The 16,285-nt window shown below is 41.1% G+C and overlaps 1 protein-coding gene and 1 non-coding gene across 3 annotated transcripts in view; one reads left to right on the top strand and one right to left on the bottom strand.

Annotated features, from left to right (window-relative positions):
- The window catches only part of LOC124544677 (proton-coupled folate transporter-like), a 165,486-nt gene that overhangs the window by 114,675 nt on the left and 34,526 nt on the right, over positions 1-16,285 (top strand). For both annotated transcript variants that reach the window (XM_047123302.1, XM_047123301.1), the window contains 4 exons: positions 4,692-4,793; positions 4,877-5,014; positions 5,334-5,417; positions 10,645-10,801. In XM_047123302.1, the coding sequence (XP_046979258.1) occupies positions 4,692-4,793; positions 4,877-5,014; positions 5,334-5,417; positions 10,645-10,801 (481 nt within the window). The remainder of the gene's footprint in view (positions 1-4,691; positions 4,794-4,876; positions 5,015-5,333; positions 5,418-10,644; positions 10,802-16,285) is intronic.
- Positions 10,156-10,230, bottom strand: Trnat-cgu. The gene has a single exon. It is a non-coding gene; the product is annotated as a tRNA-Thr (tRNA).

The raw sequence follows: 16,285 nt of genomic DNA, 5'->3' as shown, positions 1-16,285 counted from the left end.
AATAGTTTAGACAAGAAGAGAATAGAAGCTTTCAAAATGTGGTGCTACAGAAGAATGTTGAAGATTAGATGGGTATATCACATAACTAATGAGGAGGTATTGAATAGAATTGGTGAGAAGAGGAGCTTGTGGCACAACTTGACTAGAAGAAGGGATCGGTTGGTAGGACATGTTCTGAGACATCGAGGGTTCACCAATTTAGTATTGGAGGGCAGCGTGGAGGGTAAAAACAACATGATGTACAGTGTTAACTCTGAGTTTGTGCAGTCACATTATCATAGCAATTTTGTCATATTTATGCAATATGCATATGATAGTATGCACAGGTATACTATACTCAAGTATGTCTTTATTCATGAATACCTGTATAAATGAAAATGTAAATGTTTGTTTGTTCAAAATCTTTTGTCTTCAAAAGTTCTTCAATAGTTGCTTCAAAATTTTGACATTTTATTGCATTTAAATAGCACCAATAATATGTGTCTACCATATGCTAAACTTTTGGACAACTAAAACCTATATATTTTTAATATATAAGGAAGTGTATAAAATGTGTAGTAGTGAAGTGTTGTTAGCAAACGAGAAAGCTGTATTTATTGCTTATTGGCATATGATTAGACTACTACTACATAATCTGAATTTGCAATAACAATATATAAGCCACAATCTCAGAGGTCAGAGAAAGGTGGGAAGAGGAGATGGACAGACAGGTGGGAAGAAATTGACATAGAAAGTGGAAGGGAGGGGATCAATAGAGAGAGGAGCAGGAGGATATGGAGAAGGGGGGGGGGAGGTTGGGCATAGAAAGGGGCAAGGACATGAGGGGCAGAGAAAGAGGGACAGGGGACAGGAAGAGAGGGAGAGAGAGGAGAAGACAAACGGAGAAAGAGGGGAAAAGGTGATGGACAGAGGGAGGAGAAAGGAGGAGCACGGGGACAAAGAGAGAGAGAGAGAGAGAGAAGGACAGAGATATGGAGGAGTAGGAGATTACCATGTAGATACAATCCCATGCAGATTAGAAACATGTGCTTTCTCATTTATTTCTTTTCCATTTAACCAGACTGAGCCACAGCAGCACATGGCTGGGAACAGCTAGTATGGAATAAATTAATACTTGTTTGATTTAGACGTATTTCCTTCTACTTTGCCACTTTTCTCAGCACATTTTTATATTCTGTGTGGTGTGTATCCCACAAAAGTATTTATTCTTTCATCAGATAATTTGTTTTTAAGTTTCTTCTGACATTTCCGACACTTGACTGCTGTTGTCTCTGTGGGAAATCATGGCCTCCAGCTACCCACTACAAGAAAGAGAAGTCTAGCTTGGGTATCCAGCTATTGTTTGACCTGGACTTTAGTGTAAACCAATTATTGGGTTGTAGGAGAGACAGCAATGAGAAATGGGAATATGATATCAGTAGCCACAAAATGTTACCAGAAGAATGTCAGATGTGTCACAGTATGTAAAATAAAACAAAGGCAACCATTCCCCTATAGTGGATCAATACATGGAGCACAATAACTCATAGCAGAAAACAACATTCACACTAGCTTTTGAGCACTGCTCTTTTTCAGAAATAGGTCACACCCACTTATATGCACACTCCCATGGCCATGACGAGATTTGTGTCATACAGGTGCAGATCTAATGGGGTGGGGGTGGGGGTGGGGGGGGGGGGGGGCAAACTGGGGTATCTGCGCCGGTCGGCAATTTCAGGGGGCACCAAAGCAAAAAACCTTGTTTCACAAAGTGCCTAGTGTCCAGCACACATTGGTCTATCGATTATTCATATTATATATAAAAACAAAGATGAGGTGACTTACCGAACAAAAGTGCTGGCAGGTCGATAGACACACAAATAAACACAAACATACACACAAAATTCAAGCTTTCGCAACAAACTGTTGCCTCATCAGTTTGTTGCGAAAGCTTGAATTTTGTGTGTATGTTTGTGTTTATTTGTGTGTCTATCGACCTGCCAGCGCTTTTGTTTGGTAAGTCACCTCATCTTTGTTTTTATATATAATTTTTCCCACGTGGAATGTTTCCTTCCATTATATTGAGATTATTCATATTATTTTGAAATGCATGCCTGTTGGTTTTTGAACATTTTTGAATACACTCTTAGTTGATTTCTGAACAAAACATAAGTTGATTTTTGAATGCGTGTGTAGTGTACATGATGTCTCTGCCATGGGAATCCCAATTGCGTCTAGAAATAAACTTTCCTGCAGACAGAAGGGGATGGGGCTATACAAGCTGAGCAGAAAAACCCGAATGAGTGAATGCCAATCACTGTTTGTTTATGTGATTGAATGGGTGTATGAATGATTAGTATTGCCATAATTATTAGTGAAATCCATAGGTTTAGACTACCAGGGTGGAAATAAATGACTAACAGGAATAACAGGTAAGAAAGATTACATATTATCTTCTCGTTGTATCCAAGAAAATGAAATTTTGACAGAAATTTTTACCAGATTGCTACACTGGTAAAGGCCAGTTGTACAGTCCCTGGCTACCAGCCACTTAAGTTCTATTCTTGGAATAGCCTGGAAAATGTGTTGTATGAACACGTAATAACATCTAACTGGAGAACAAATGTGGGATAACTAAAGCAGTGATTCTGGAATGAGGAAGGAGAAGAAACAGAGGCATCACAAAATTATATGGAGGAATATGATGATTTCTAATAAAAATTTTGTATTACTACTTTTCGATCTCTTGCTTGAGAAACTAGAGTGTATGAATCAAATATGAAACTATTTCCTAACATAAAACTTTTTGCTTGTAGTAGGCCTCATATGCATTTGATATTGGTACCTTGTGACTTATATCCCGTTGTTATAAAAATGACCATTAGTACCAAAACAGTATCACTTATTTTATATGTGTTACAATTGCTGCAATATTAGAAAGGCCTATTTCACTTTTTCCAGTGGGCAGTGACAAAATAGACATAATCAAATCAAGAAACCACATCAGTCTTGGGTATTATTCATATTAACAGTTTTTTCAGTATTAGACAATGACATTTTGATTTGTCATGTAGCAAAACGTTTATGAACTTTGAGGAGGTGATAGATTCTTTTCCAAAAAGGAAAGCATGCTGTGTAAAGCTGTAGCAAGATTAGATAGAAAAAAATTCTGCTACCCAAGATTTGTCTCTTGTCTTTACTGGTTTTATGTTTGCTATATTTAATTTTACGTCACACAAAACAGAAAGTTATTAGCTAATAGGCAATAAATAGTGCTAATTTTCTGAAGAGTTCTTATTCTCACAGTTACAAATAATCATAGGATTTCAAACTGGGTGCCCGGGAGCAGGAGAGGTACCACAGTCATTTTACTTTTCACTGTCCTGAATACAGGTTTGATGGCTTCCATTACCAAATATACACATTTGAATCCTGCAGAGTGAAATACAGTGACGTGTGATAGAAGAACACTGTGTGAAAGGGTGTGACACTGCTGTTTGGCACACGTAAGACCGAATAACATGTCTTACATTTCTTCAAACATATGTTTTATGTAAAACATATGTTTTATGGATGTTCCACATCCTGTAAGACCTCCTCACTACGGATCAATTGGAATGAAAGTAAATCTAATCTAACCTAATCAAACTCTTTAGAAAGATGTGCGCTACAAAATGAACATATTATTGAAAAATTGATTTTTTTTTAAATTTTTGACTTTCTCTCTCTAACACTTGAAGGGGGAGATGCCATTATCAAGTTTTTCCCCCAGTTCGCAAATATCGCAGATCCAAGGTTGGTGTCGCAATATTGATAACAACCTGTTAGTAAAGAAATAACAAATTTTTCAGCCCACTTACAGCTTCAGCAAGTGGAATCCCCCAACTGTTTGGTTAGCACAGAATGTGTCACTTTACAAACAGTGTAATTATAAACATGACTATTTTCATTCTGGAGCAACAGCTGCATATATTGTTTATATTCATTAACATAAATTCAAAACAAAGATCAGCATTGGTTTTTACTGAAAGGATCCAGTACAAGCTAATTTACTTTAAAACTGGATCTATTATGAGCACAGCTTGCAACAAGAAGAGGAATACATTTACTACAGCAAAAAAAATGGTAATAAGTTTCATGTGAAAAAAAATCAATGATTGTACAAAACTTGGTTCTTACCTGTTCTGCTCTTTTCATTTCTTTGAGATTGGTTTTGCTAATTAATAGTTTAACCTAGGATTGTGGATGGTTTAATAGTTATTTCTTGGATTGGAATAAATTTCTTCTGCTGTTAGAGCATGTAAGCTGTTTTTGTCCTTTAATTGGTGTTGAGTGCGCATGACTTACTATGCATAAAAAACAAAAGAATATACTGCTTATTACTGCTTCCCTACCATAACAATTACTAAGTCTTCATAGGAAAAGTAGATAATGTTGTGACTCGCCAGTCTTTCAAAGTGCCGCCGCACAGTTATGCGCATCCTCTACATGCGGCGCTGTCTGCCAGCCATGCAGCAGCAGCATCACCTAAGCAGCCAGCCAGCCAGCACCCGCTAGACTTGGACTCAGTTATGATTTGACTGTTAAAGTGTACACACGTCTTACTCTGTTTATTTGATCTGTGACTTTCATGTATTGCATCTTCCTTGAAATATATTTGTTCAACTTGAAGTTATAACAGATAATGTATTGGTCATGAAAATATGTTGCAGGGGAAAATATTGTCTACTTCCTCTTCACAAACAAGAAATTTGGATGGGATATTCAGGAATTCTCACTGTTTACCAGTGTTGTAATACTTGCAAGAGTTATTGGTAAGTATTCAAATTTAAGAAGAAAATGAAGTGGTCAATTACATTTCTTGTAGTTACCTAATAAATTTCAAACTTACTTTCAGCAATGATTAGTGGACTGCATATATCTAGTAAAATTGTAGGCTTATCAGATACAGCTGTGTCTGCAATTTGCTACATAACAAAAATTTTAGGGTCATTAATATCTGCTGCAGCACCAAATGTTGGAATCCTGTACTTAGGTGAGTATTTTTGTTTAATTGTACTTAGCTGAAAAGTTGTATTAGCCTAACAAGGAGAAGTAATAGTTTCCATAAAAATAACAGATGTACTGCCTTAGAGTAGAAAATATTAGTTCACTACCAAGGCTTGGAAGGGTGGAATTTTTCTGTTGCATTAATTTTGTATGTACTTTGGTTAATTATTTCATTGTGTAAAACTATTTCCCAACATCTTTATGCAAAGTTATGTTATTTATGGTCTCCCAATCACAATGCCTATACAAATACCTCAACTGCAGCAATTTAAATTTCTATATAAGAAGGAAATATTTTGTTTCAGGCTGTGCTGTAGGATTGTTTTCTGGAGTCTCAGGACCTCTTAACCGCACAATTATTGCTAAGGTGGTCCCTGGGAAAGATATTGGTAAGTGAGAGACTGTCAAACACATGTTGTTCATTAAATCAAACAATGGAAAATCCAGGACGGAATGTAACAATATGAGAGAAGGAAAGGTGCTACTCACCATATAGCGGAGATGCTGAGTCACGATAGGCACAATAAAAAGATTCACATAATCATAGCTTTCGGCCATTAAGGCCTTTGTCAGCAGTAGACACACATACACACACGCACTCACACACACATTCACGCAAGTGCAACTTGCACACACATCTGCAGTCTCAGAGGGCTGAACCTACACTGCGAGCAGCAGCACCAGTGCATGATGGGAGGGGCGACTGGGTGGGGGTGAGGAGGAGGCTGGGGTGGGGAGGGGGAGGGATAGTATGGTGGGAGTGGCAGACAGTGTAGTGTTGCAGTTTAGATGGAGGGTAGGAGAGTAGGTGCGGAGGGGGGGATGGGGTAAGTAGAGGAAAGGAGAGAAATAAAAATAAAAAGAAATTAAAATACTGGATGTGGTGGTGAAATGACGGCTGATTAGTGCTGGAATGGGATCAGGGAGGGGGCTGGATGGGTGTGGACAGTGGCTAACGAAGATTGAGGCCAGGAGGGTTACGGGAACATAGGATGTATCTGCAGGGAAAGTTCCCACCTGCGCAATTCAGAAAAGCTGGTGTTGGTGGGAAGGATCCATATGGCACAGGCTGTGAAGCAGTCACTGAGATGAGGGGTATCATGTTTAGCAGTGTGTTCAGCTACAGGGTGGTCCACTTGTTTTTTAGCCACAGTTTGTCAGTGGCCGTTCATGCAGACAGTCAGCTTGTTGGTTGTCTTGCCTACATAGAATGCAGCACAGTGGTTGCAGCGTAGCTTGTAAATCACGTGACTGGTTTCACAGGTAGCCCTGCCTTTGATGGGATAGGTGATGTTAGTGACCGGACTGGAGTAGGTGGTGGTAGGAGGATCTATGAGACAGGTCTTGCTTCTAGGTCTATTACAGAGGTATGAGCCATGAGGTAAGGGATTGAAAGCAGGGGTTGTGTAAGGATGGACAAGTATATTGTGTAGGTTTAGTGGATGGCGGAATACCATGGTAGGAAGGGTGGGAAGTATAGTGGGTACGACATTTCTCATTCTGGGGCATGACGAGAGGTAATCGAAACCCTGGCGGAGAATGTAATTCAGTTGCTCTAGTCCCAGATGGTACTGAGTTATGAGGGGAATGCTCCATTGTGGCCGGACTGTGGGACTTTGGGAGGTGGTGGGAGACTGGTAAGATAAGGCACGGGAGATTTGTTTTTGTACAAGGATGGGAGGATAATTACGGTCAGTGAAGGCTTCAGTGAGATCCTTGGTATATTTAGAGAGGGACTGCTCACCACTGCGGATTGACGACCACGGGTGGCTAGGCTGTACGGAAGGGACTTCTTGGAATAAATCACATTACAATTCTCTTCAAATGTGTCATTTCTGGTATCTTTTAATGTGATAAATTGTTGGGAAATTTGATATCAATGACTAAACATGCTACCATACAATTCTCCATCAAAATTACATATATACTGTGACCTGGTTTTGCACTGTTTTGTTATTGATTGATGCTTAGATCAGGTTTATGTGCCTTCATATTGTTTTGTTTTCAGACTTGCAGTATGCTGTATTTATTCACAAGAAGGTAAACCTCATGAGATCTCAAGTTCTTTCCTTGGGGCATGAGTACCGAAACCTAAGAAATTTTACAGCATTATCTACACAGTATTGGGGCTCGTGAAGCTAGTCTATTTACTTTGACATTTGTTTTAAGGGTGCAGGGTTTTGCAGTTAATACCAGTTCATGCTGACAATAGGCATCAATGAAAAGTATTCATCAAATTTCTGTACGACAGTCTTTGCAAAAACATGTCACATAATTTACTACCTGATGCTTTCTGCACCATCGTAACTCCACTGTGAAATCAACTATGCCTGTGACTACAGACTATCTGTTTAGCATCCATGCATCCACATTAATGGCCTGCTTGTACCACACAAACTTGGAGATACTAACCAGCCTAAAAACATACTACTCATAATAGCCGTAAGTATTAGTCTGCAAATGATGTAAATACTGTCGTAATGTTGTTCAGTACATTGTCCACAGTCATCAGTAGAAATATATGCACTTATACCCCTAACACCCTACATGTGGATCTCTCTCTCTCTCTCTCTCTCTCTCTCTCTCTCTCTCTCTCTCTCTCTCTCTCTCACACACACACACACACACACACACACACACTAATGACCCACACTGGCTTCTCATGGGTAGTTTCTGATATTAGCCTACACATACAGACAGAAAAATGCAGTGTGGGTTTTAATTTACAATATGTATAGAAGAATGTAATATGAATTGATTCTGGTAATAATGATTTCATGTAGTTCAATAGGCTGTTGCGGATCTTCCAATTGGACATCACATCAGCAAGTTGCATGTCTCATTTACTTAAGTTATCCAACTGACAAAGAGAAAGTAAACTTTAAAGAGGAGTCGGAATTGCATCTTATTTCTGAGAAATCTCCATGTCATTGAGAGGTACATGCTAAGTTAAAAGACAGGCTAAAAACTTTGTGCTCCAATTGGTACTCAGTCCATGACCTAGTTTTGACGCACACACTTTACATCTAGACCATACGACACAATTCTCTCATTAATATGTCTTCTAAAACTTAAATTTAATAAACATTACTTCAGCACTACAACTGTTTCACAGCAATGCATTTGTAGGTGCAAGAGAAGTAGCATCAGACAATAGTTAAAAAGTTCACTTTACTTTGTAAAGCAGCAACATTGTCTACATTTGGTATTTTTGTGTAATATCATTTATAAGTCCGGTGATCTTGAATGACACAGGTTGGAGTACATTCTTCAGTCATAAATCATTGTTTATTTGACCTTCTACAATTTATTTAATACATATTTTAACAACATCATAGATAAAAATCAGAATATACAGTTTCAAGCTCTTTTCTTTGTCTATGTACACTTTCAAAGAGCTTTCTTAGATTGTTAACCCAAATCCAATCAAAAGCAGAATGACACCAAACTTATACAGACTGAGCAAGACACAACTTTGACAACTTGCATGTTGATAATGATGAGGACAACATACACATATCGAGCTGGAAAAATCCTCAAGCTGGCTGTAAATTAAAGCTGGGGCCCCATGACGTGATCAGCAACATTAACCACAAGATCATGAGTCTCAAGAAAAATTTAATTATATCAGATCTGTAGGTCAATATGTTGTTGTTCTGTTGTTGTTGTTGTTGTTGTTGTTGGTGGTGGTGGTGGTCTACAGCCCAAACTGCTTTAATGCAGCTCTCCAATCTAGTCTGCCCTGTGCAACCCTCCCTCTTCATCTCTGCATAATGACTTCAGCCTACATCTATTTGAACCTACTTACTGTAGTCAAGCCTAGGTCTCCTCTATGATTCTTAACCCTCACTCTTCCCTCTATTACCAAACAGAAAATTTCTTGATCTACCATGTTTTCTATAAACTTATTTCTTCTTTCAGTCAAGTTGTGCCATACATTGATTTTCTCTCCAGTTTGACTTAATGTGGTATAATAACTCTTCATTAGTTACCCAATCTACTCCCTTCTATAACATCACATTCCATAAGCTACTGTTCTCTTGTCTGAACTGTTTATCATCCTTGTTTCACCTGCAGACAAGACTACACTCTCGGTACATTATCAGAATAAACATATTGACACCTAAAATTATATTCTGTGTTAACAAATTTCTCTTTCGTGGAAACAATTTTCTTTCTGTTGATTTTTTATACCTCTCTACTCTGGACAGTGTCCACTATTTTTCTGCACAAATAATAAAACTCGTCGATTGCTTTTAATTAATTCAGTAATCTATTTCTATTAATATCATCTGATTTAATTTGAGAACATTCCCTTGCTATTGTTTTACTAATGTTGTTGTTAAACTTATAACTTCTTTTCAAGACATTATCCATTCTGTTCAGCTTATGTTCAGCTTATCTTCTGAGTTCTTTTTCATCTCTCAGTGTGTCTTAGACAAACCTAAAATTTTTTAGTTTTTCTCCCTGAACTACATTTCCAAATTTCTTGACTGCTTGATCAGTAAACAGAGTGAATAATATTGGGAACAGGCTACAAACCTGTCTCACTCCTTTCTCAACCACTGCCTCCCTTTCATGTCCTTTGACTAAAATTACAGTGTGCTGGTTTTTGAATAAGTTGTAGATAACATTTCACTCCTCATGTTTCAGCCATGGTACCTTCCAAATTTCAAAGAGTGTAAGCCCTGTTACCTTCAGAATTGCAAAGAGTGTATTCCAGTCAACACAGTCAAAAACCTTTCTTCAGATTCAAAATTTCTATAAACGTAAGTTTGCCTTTCGCCAACTCATTTTTTAAGATAAGTCATAGAGTCAATACAGCCGTGAAGAACCCTACATCTCTCCATAACCCAAACCAAACTTCTCCATGCTCAGCTTCTATGAGTTTTTTTGGAATAGGAGGTATTACATTATTCATAACGTCTGATGGAATTTTGCTTGTCTCATATATCTCACATAGTTACAGACAGAAATTTCTTCTTAACAAAGAAATTCTATGTTAACTTTACCTTTAGTTTACTCCACCTAATATTAAATGGAAATACTACTCTTTATCCAGAATGAGATTTTCACTCTGCAGCGGAGTGTGCGCTGATATGAAACTTCCTGGCAGATTAAAACTGTGTGCCCGACCGAGACTCGAACTCGGGACCTTTGCCTTACGCGGGCAAGTGCTCTACCAACTGAGCTACCGAAGCACGACTCACGCCCGGTACTCACAGCTATACTTCTGCCAGTACCTCATCTCCTACCTTCCACACTCTGCTGCAGAGTGAAAATCTCATTCTGGAAACATCCCCCAGGCTGTGGCTAAGCCATGTCTCCACAATATCCTTTCTTTCAGGAGTGCTAGTTCTGCAAGGTTCGCAGGAGAGCTTCTGTAAAGTTTGGAAGGTAGGAGACGAGGTACTGGCAGAAGTAAAGCTGTGAGTACCGGGCGTGAGTCGTGCTTCGGTAGCTCAGTTGGTAGAGCACTTGCCCGCGAAAGGCAAAGGTCCCGAGTTCGAGTCTCGGTCGGGCACACAGTTTTAATCTGCCAGGAAGTTTCACTACTCTTTATGTTTGAAATGTCCTTTAACACTTCTATGATTTTTCTTCTTTTCTTTTTTACAGGGAAAATTTTCTCAATGACAGCAGCTGCAGAGGCATTAACACCTTTATTAGCAGCTACCATATATAGTCAAATTTACAGTGGGACCATTGCCACCTTCCCAAGTGCCTTCTTCCTTATCTCAGCTGTGATTTATTCGGTGTCTACTGTCCTTATGAGGTATGTATATGACCACATATAGGCCAACCTATATTGACAACATGTATTGACTTCAGTAGGTATTCAATAATTAATATAAAAAGCCATAATGACTCATCAAATAAGAACAAGAACAATGACATTTTTTAGGACACCAGTGATACAAGTTCATTTTGATTAAGGAAAAACAATAAAGGGAAAAGTTTTTGACTGTGGCAGATTGAAATTAATTTTGTTTACAATTAACACTTAGAATTTAAAATTCTTTTTAGTGATTCTGATTACATGTATTTCATATACATTTTGAATTAATAATATGAAACTGAAATTTTAATGGCAGTTACTCCACATATTGGTATTCACTAATAAGCCAAAATATTAAGAGCTCTGCCTACTGTGAGATTCACTGCAACCTGGTCATGTTTTGGGCATGTGGCGTGCTAAGGAAAGTATATCATCATCTACATCAAGAATTGGTAATTTTGGTCTGTTCTGTCTCCTTCAAAACTGGTCAAGCCCTCTCATCATTGGTCTTCCGAAAGGTCTTTTGCCTCTTGGTTTACATTGTTTTCCGGGCACAAAAACGTGCAGTAAGTGTTATATGTGGTGTGAACTCGAGAACATCCTGCAGAAGCCTGTTTAGAGAACTAGGGATACTAACTACTGCTTTCCAATATATTTGTTCCTTAGTGAAATTTGTCATTAAAAATATATCACTTTTTCAAACCAACAGCTCATTTCATGGAATAAATACTAGAAATAAGAATAATCTTCACAAGGATTTAAAGTCACTTAGTCTTGTACAAAAAGGTGTGCATTATTCAGGAACACACATTTTCAATAACTTGGCAGCAGCCATAAAAAGCTTAACAACCAATGAAATTCAGTTTAAGAGAAGCCTAAAGGATTTATTAGTGGCCAACTTCTTCTATTCCATTGATGAATTTCTGTAGGACCAACTGATTTGTGTGTGTGTGTGTCTAAAAACAAAGATGATGTGACTTACCAAATGAAAGTGCTGGCAGGTCGACAGACACACAAACATACACACAAAATTCAAGCTTTCACAACAAACTGTTGCCTCATCAGGAAAGAAGGAAGGAGAGGGAAAGACAAAAGGATGTGGGTTTGAAGGGAGAGGGTAAGGAGTCATTCCAATCCCGGGAGCGGAAAGACTTACCTTAGGGGGAAAAAAGGACGGGTATACACTCGCACACACACACATATCCATCCACACATATACAGACACAAGCAGACATTTTTAAAGACAAAGAGTTTGGGCAGAGATGTCAGTCGAGGCGGAAGTGCAGAGGCAAAGATGTTGTTGAATGACAGGTGAGGTATGAGTGGCGGCAACTTGAAATTAGCGGAGATTGAGGCCTGGTGGATAACGGGAAGAGAGGATATATTGAAGAGCAAGTTCCCATCTCCGGAGTTCGGATAGGTTGGTGTTAGTGGGAAGTATCCAGATAACCCGGCCGGTGTAACACTGTGCCAAGATGTGCTGGCTGTGCACCAAGGCATGTTTAGCCACAGGGTGATCCTCATTACCAACAAACACTGTCTGCCTGTGTCCACTCATGCGAATGGACAGTTTGTTGCTGGTCGTTCCCACATAGAATGCGTCACAGTGTAGGCAGGTCAGTTGGTAGATCACGTGGGTGCTTTCACACATGGCTCTGCCTTTGATCGTGTACACCTTCCGGGTTACAGGACTGGAGTAGGTGGTGGTGGGAGGGTGCATGGGACAGGTTTTACACCGGGGGAGGTTACAAGGGTGGGAGCCAGAGGGTAGGGAAGGTGGTTTGGGGATTTCATAGGGATGAACTAAGAGGTTACGAAGGTTAGGTGGATGGCGGAAAGACACTCTTGGTGGAGTGGGGAGGATTTCATGAAGGATGGATCTCATTTCAGGGCAGGATTTGAGGAAGTCGTATCCCTGCTGGAGAGCCACATTCAGAATCTGATCCAGTCCCGGAAAGTATCCTGTCACAAGTGGGGCACTTTTGTGGTTCTTCTGTGGGAGGTTCTGGGTTTGAGAGGATGAGGAAGTGGCTCTGGTTATTTGCTTCTGTACCAGGTCGGAAGGGTAGTTGCGGGATGCGAAAGCTGTTGTCAGGTTGTTGGTGTAATGCTTCAGGGATTCTGGACTGGAGCAGATTCGTTTGCCACGAAGACCTAGGCTGTAGGGAAGGGACCGTTTGATGTGGAATGGGTGGCAGCTGTCGTAATGGAGGTACTGTTGCTTGTTGGTGGGTTTGATGTGGATGGACGTGTGAAGCTGGCCATTGGACAGGTGGAGGTCAACATCAAGGAAAGTGGCATGGGATTTGGAGTAGGACCAGGTGAATCTGATGGAACCAAAGGAGTTGAGGTTGGAGAGGAAATTCTGGAGTTCTTCTTCACTGTGAGTCCAGATCATGAAGATGTCATCAATAAATCTGTACCAAACTTTGGGTTGGCAGGCCCGGGTAACCAAGAAGGCTTCCTCTAAGCGACCCATGAATAGGTTGACGTACGAAGGGGCCATCCTGGTACCAATGGCTGTTCCCTTTAATTGTTGGTATGTCTGGCCTTCAAAAGTGAAGAAGTTGTGGGTCAGGATGAAGCTGGCTAAGGTAATGAGGAAAGAGGTTTTAGGTAGGGTGGCAGGTGATATCGGTGTGAAAGGAAGTGTTCCATCGCAGCGAGGCTCTGGATGTGCGGGATATTTGTGTATAAGGAAGTGGCATCAATGGTTACAAGGATGGTTTCTGGGGGTAACGGATTGGGTAAGGATTCCAGGCGTTTGAGAAAGTGGTTGGTGTCTTTGATGAAGGATGGGAGACTGCATGTAATGGGTTGAAGGTGTTGATCTACGTAGGCAGAGATACGTTCCGTGGGGGCTTGGTAACCAGCTACAATGGGGCGGCCGGGATGATTGGGTTTGTGAATTTTAGGAAGAAGGTAGAAGGTAGGGGTGCGGGGTGTCAGTGGCGTCAGGAGGTTGATGGAGTCAGGTGAAAGGTTTTGTAGGGGGCCTAAGGTTCTGAGGATTCCTTGAAGCTCCACCTGGACATCAGGAATGGGATTACCTTGGCAAACTTTGTATGTGGTGTTGTCTGAAAGCTGACGCAGTCCCTCAGCCACATACTCCCGACGATCAAGTACCACGGTCGTGGAACCCTTGTCCGCCAGAAGAATGACGATGGACCGGTCAGCCTTCAGATCACGGATAGCCTGGGCTTCAGCAGTGGTGATGTTGGGAGTAGGATTAAGGTTTTTTAAGAAGGATTGAGAGGCAAGGCTGGAAGTCAGAAATTCCTGGAAGGTTTGGAGAGGGTGGTTTTGAGGAAGAGGAGGTGGGTCCCGCTGTGACGGAGGACGGAACTGTTCCAGGTAGGGTTCAATTTGGATAGTGTCTTGGGGAGTTGGATCATTAGGGGTAGGATTAGGATCATTTTTCCTCATGGCAAAGTGATACTTCCAGCAGAGAGTACGAGTGTAGGACAGAAAATCTTTGACGAGGGCTGTTTGGTTGAATCTGGGAGTGGGGCTGAAGGTGAGGCCTTTGGATAGGACAGAGGTTTCGAATTGGGAGTGAGGTTTGGAGGAAAGGTTAACTACTGAATTAGGGTGTTGTGGTGCCAGATTGTGTTGATTGGAATTTTGAGGTTTTGGAGGTAGAAGTTGTGGGTCAGGATGAAGCTGGCTAAGGTAATGAGGAAAGAGGTTTTAGGTAGGGTGGCAGGTGATACCGGTGTGAAAGGAAGTGTTCCATCGCAGCGAGGCTCTGGATGTGCGGGATATTTGTGTATAAGGAAGTGGCATCAATGGTTACAAGGATGGTTTCTGGGGGTAACGGATTGGGTAAGGATTCCAGGCGTTTGAGAAAGTGGTTGGTGTCTTTGATGAAGGATGGGAGACTGCATGTAATGGGTTGAAGGTGTTGATCTACGTAGGCAGAGATACGTTCCGTGGGGGCTTGGTAACCAGCTACAATGGGGAGGCCGGGATGATTGGGTTTGTGAATTTTAGGAAGAAGGTAGAAGGTAGGGGTGCGGGGTGTCAGTGGCGTCAGGAGGTTGATGGAGTCAGGTGAAAGGTTTTGTAGGGGGCCTAAGGTTCTGAGGATTCCTTGAAGCTCCACCTGGACATCAGGAATGGGATTACCTTGGCAAACTTTGTATGTGGTGTTGTCTGAAAGCTGACGCAGTCCCTCAGCCACATACTCCCGACGATCAAGTACCACGGTCGTGGAACCCTTGTCCGCCAGAAGAATGACGATGGACCGGTCAGCCTTCAGATCACGGATAGCCTGGGCTTCAGCAGTGGTGATGTTGGGAGTAGGATTAAGGTTTTTTAAGAAGGATTGAGAGGCAAGGCTGGAAGTCAGAAATTCCTGGAAGGATTGGAGAGGGTGGTTTTGAGGAAGAGGAGGTGGGTCCCGCTGTGACGGAGGATGGAACTGTTCCAGGTAGGGTTCAATTTGGATAGTGTCTTGGGGAGTTGGATCATTAGGGGTAGGATTAGGATCATTTTTCCTCATGGCAAAGTGATACTTCCAGCAGAGAGTACGAGTGTAGGACAGTAAATCTTTGACGAGGGCTGTTTGGTTGAATCTGGGAGTGGGGCTGAAGGTGAGGCCTTTGGATAGGACAGAGTTTTCGAATTGGGAGTGAGGTTTGGAGGAAAGGTTAACTACTGAATTAGGGTGTTGTGGTGCCAGATTGTGTTGATTGGAATTTTGAGGTTTTGGAGGTAGTGGAGCTGGAAGTGGGAGACTGAGTAGATGGGAGAGACTGGGTTTGTGTGCAATGAGAGGTGGTTGAGGTTTGCTGGAAAGGTTGTGAAGGGTGAGTGAGTTGCCTTTCCGGAGGTGGGAAACCAGGACATTGGATAGTTTTTTGAGGTGAAGGGTGGCATGCTGTTCTAATTTGCGGTTGGCCTGTAGGACGATGCTCTGAATAGCCAGTGTGGATGTGGGAGAGGAAAGATTGAGGACTTTTATTAAGGATAGGAGTTGACGGGTGTGTTCACTGGCTGAGTTGATGTGTAGGTGAAGGATTTGGTGGGTGAGGGCAATGGATTGTTCAGTTTGGAACTGGTATAGGGACTGATGGAAAGAAGGGTTGCAGCCAGAGATGGGAACTTTAAGTATGAGGCCTTTGGGGGTTATGCCAAATGTCAGACAAGCCTGAGAAAATAAAATATGCGAGCGTAATCTGGCGAGGGTGAAGGCATGTTTGCGGAGGGAATGTAAATAAAACTTAATGGGGTCATTGTGGGGGTGTTGTGAGGGTGACATGGTATTAGAAGGTGGAAAGTGTAACATGAGGTTGAAATGAAAATGAAAGATAAAAATATATGGGGAGAGATAAGGGTGAACTAGAAAGTAACTGGAGATCTGGTATGAAAAAAGGCGAAAAAGTGTTGGTTAAGTTGATCCTGTGGTGAACTTGGGTTGGTAGACAGGGAAAAATGATCCTAATCCTACCCCTAATGATCCAACTCCCCAAGACACTA

Source organism: Schistocerca americana, chromosome 8 (genome assembly GCF_021461395.2).
Source record: "Schistocerca americana isolate TAMUIC-IGC-003095 chromosome 8, iqSchAmer2.1, whole genome shotgun sequence".
In the NCBI taxonomy this organism is placed as follows: domain Eukaryota; kingdom Metazoa; phylum Arthropoda; class Insecta; order Orthoptera; family Acrididae; genus Schistocerca; species Schistocerca americana.
The sequence above is the reverse complement of the archived record's forward strand: the minus strand, read 5'-3'. Positions and strand labels throughout refer to the sequence as shown.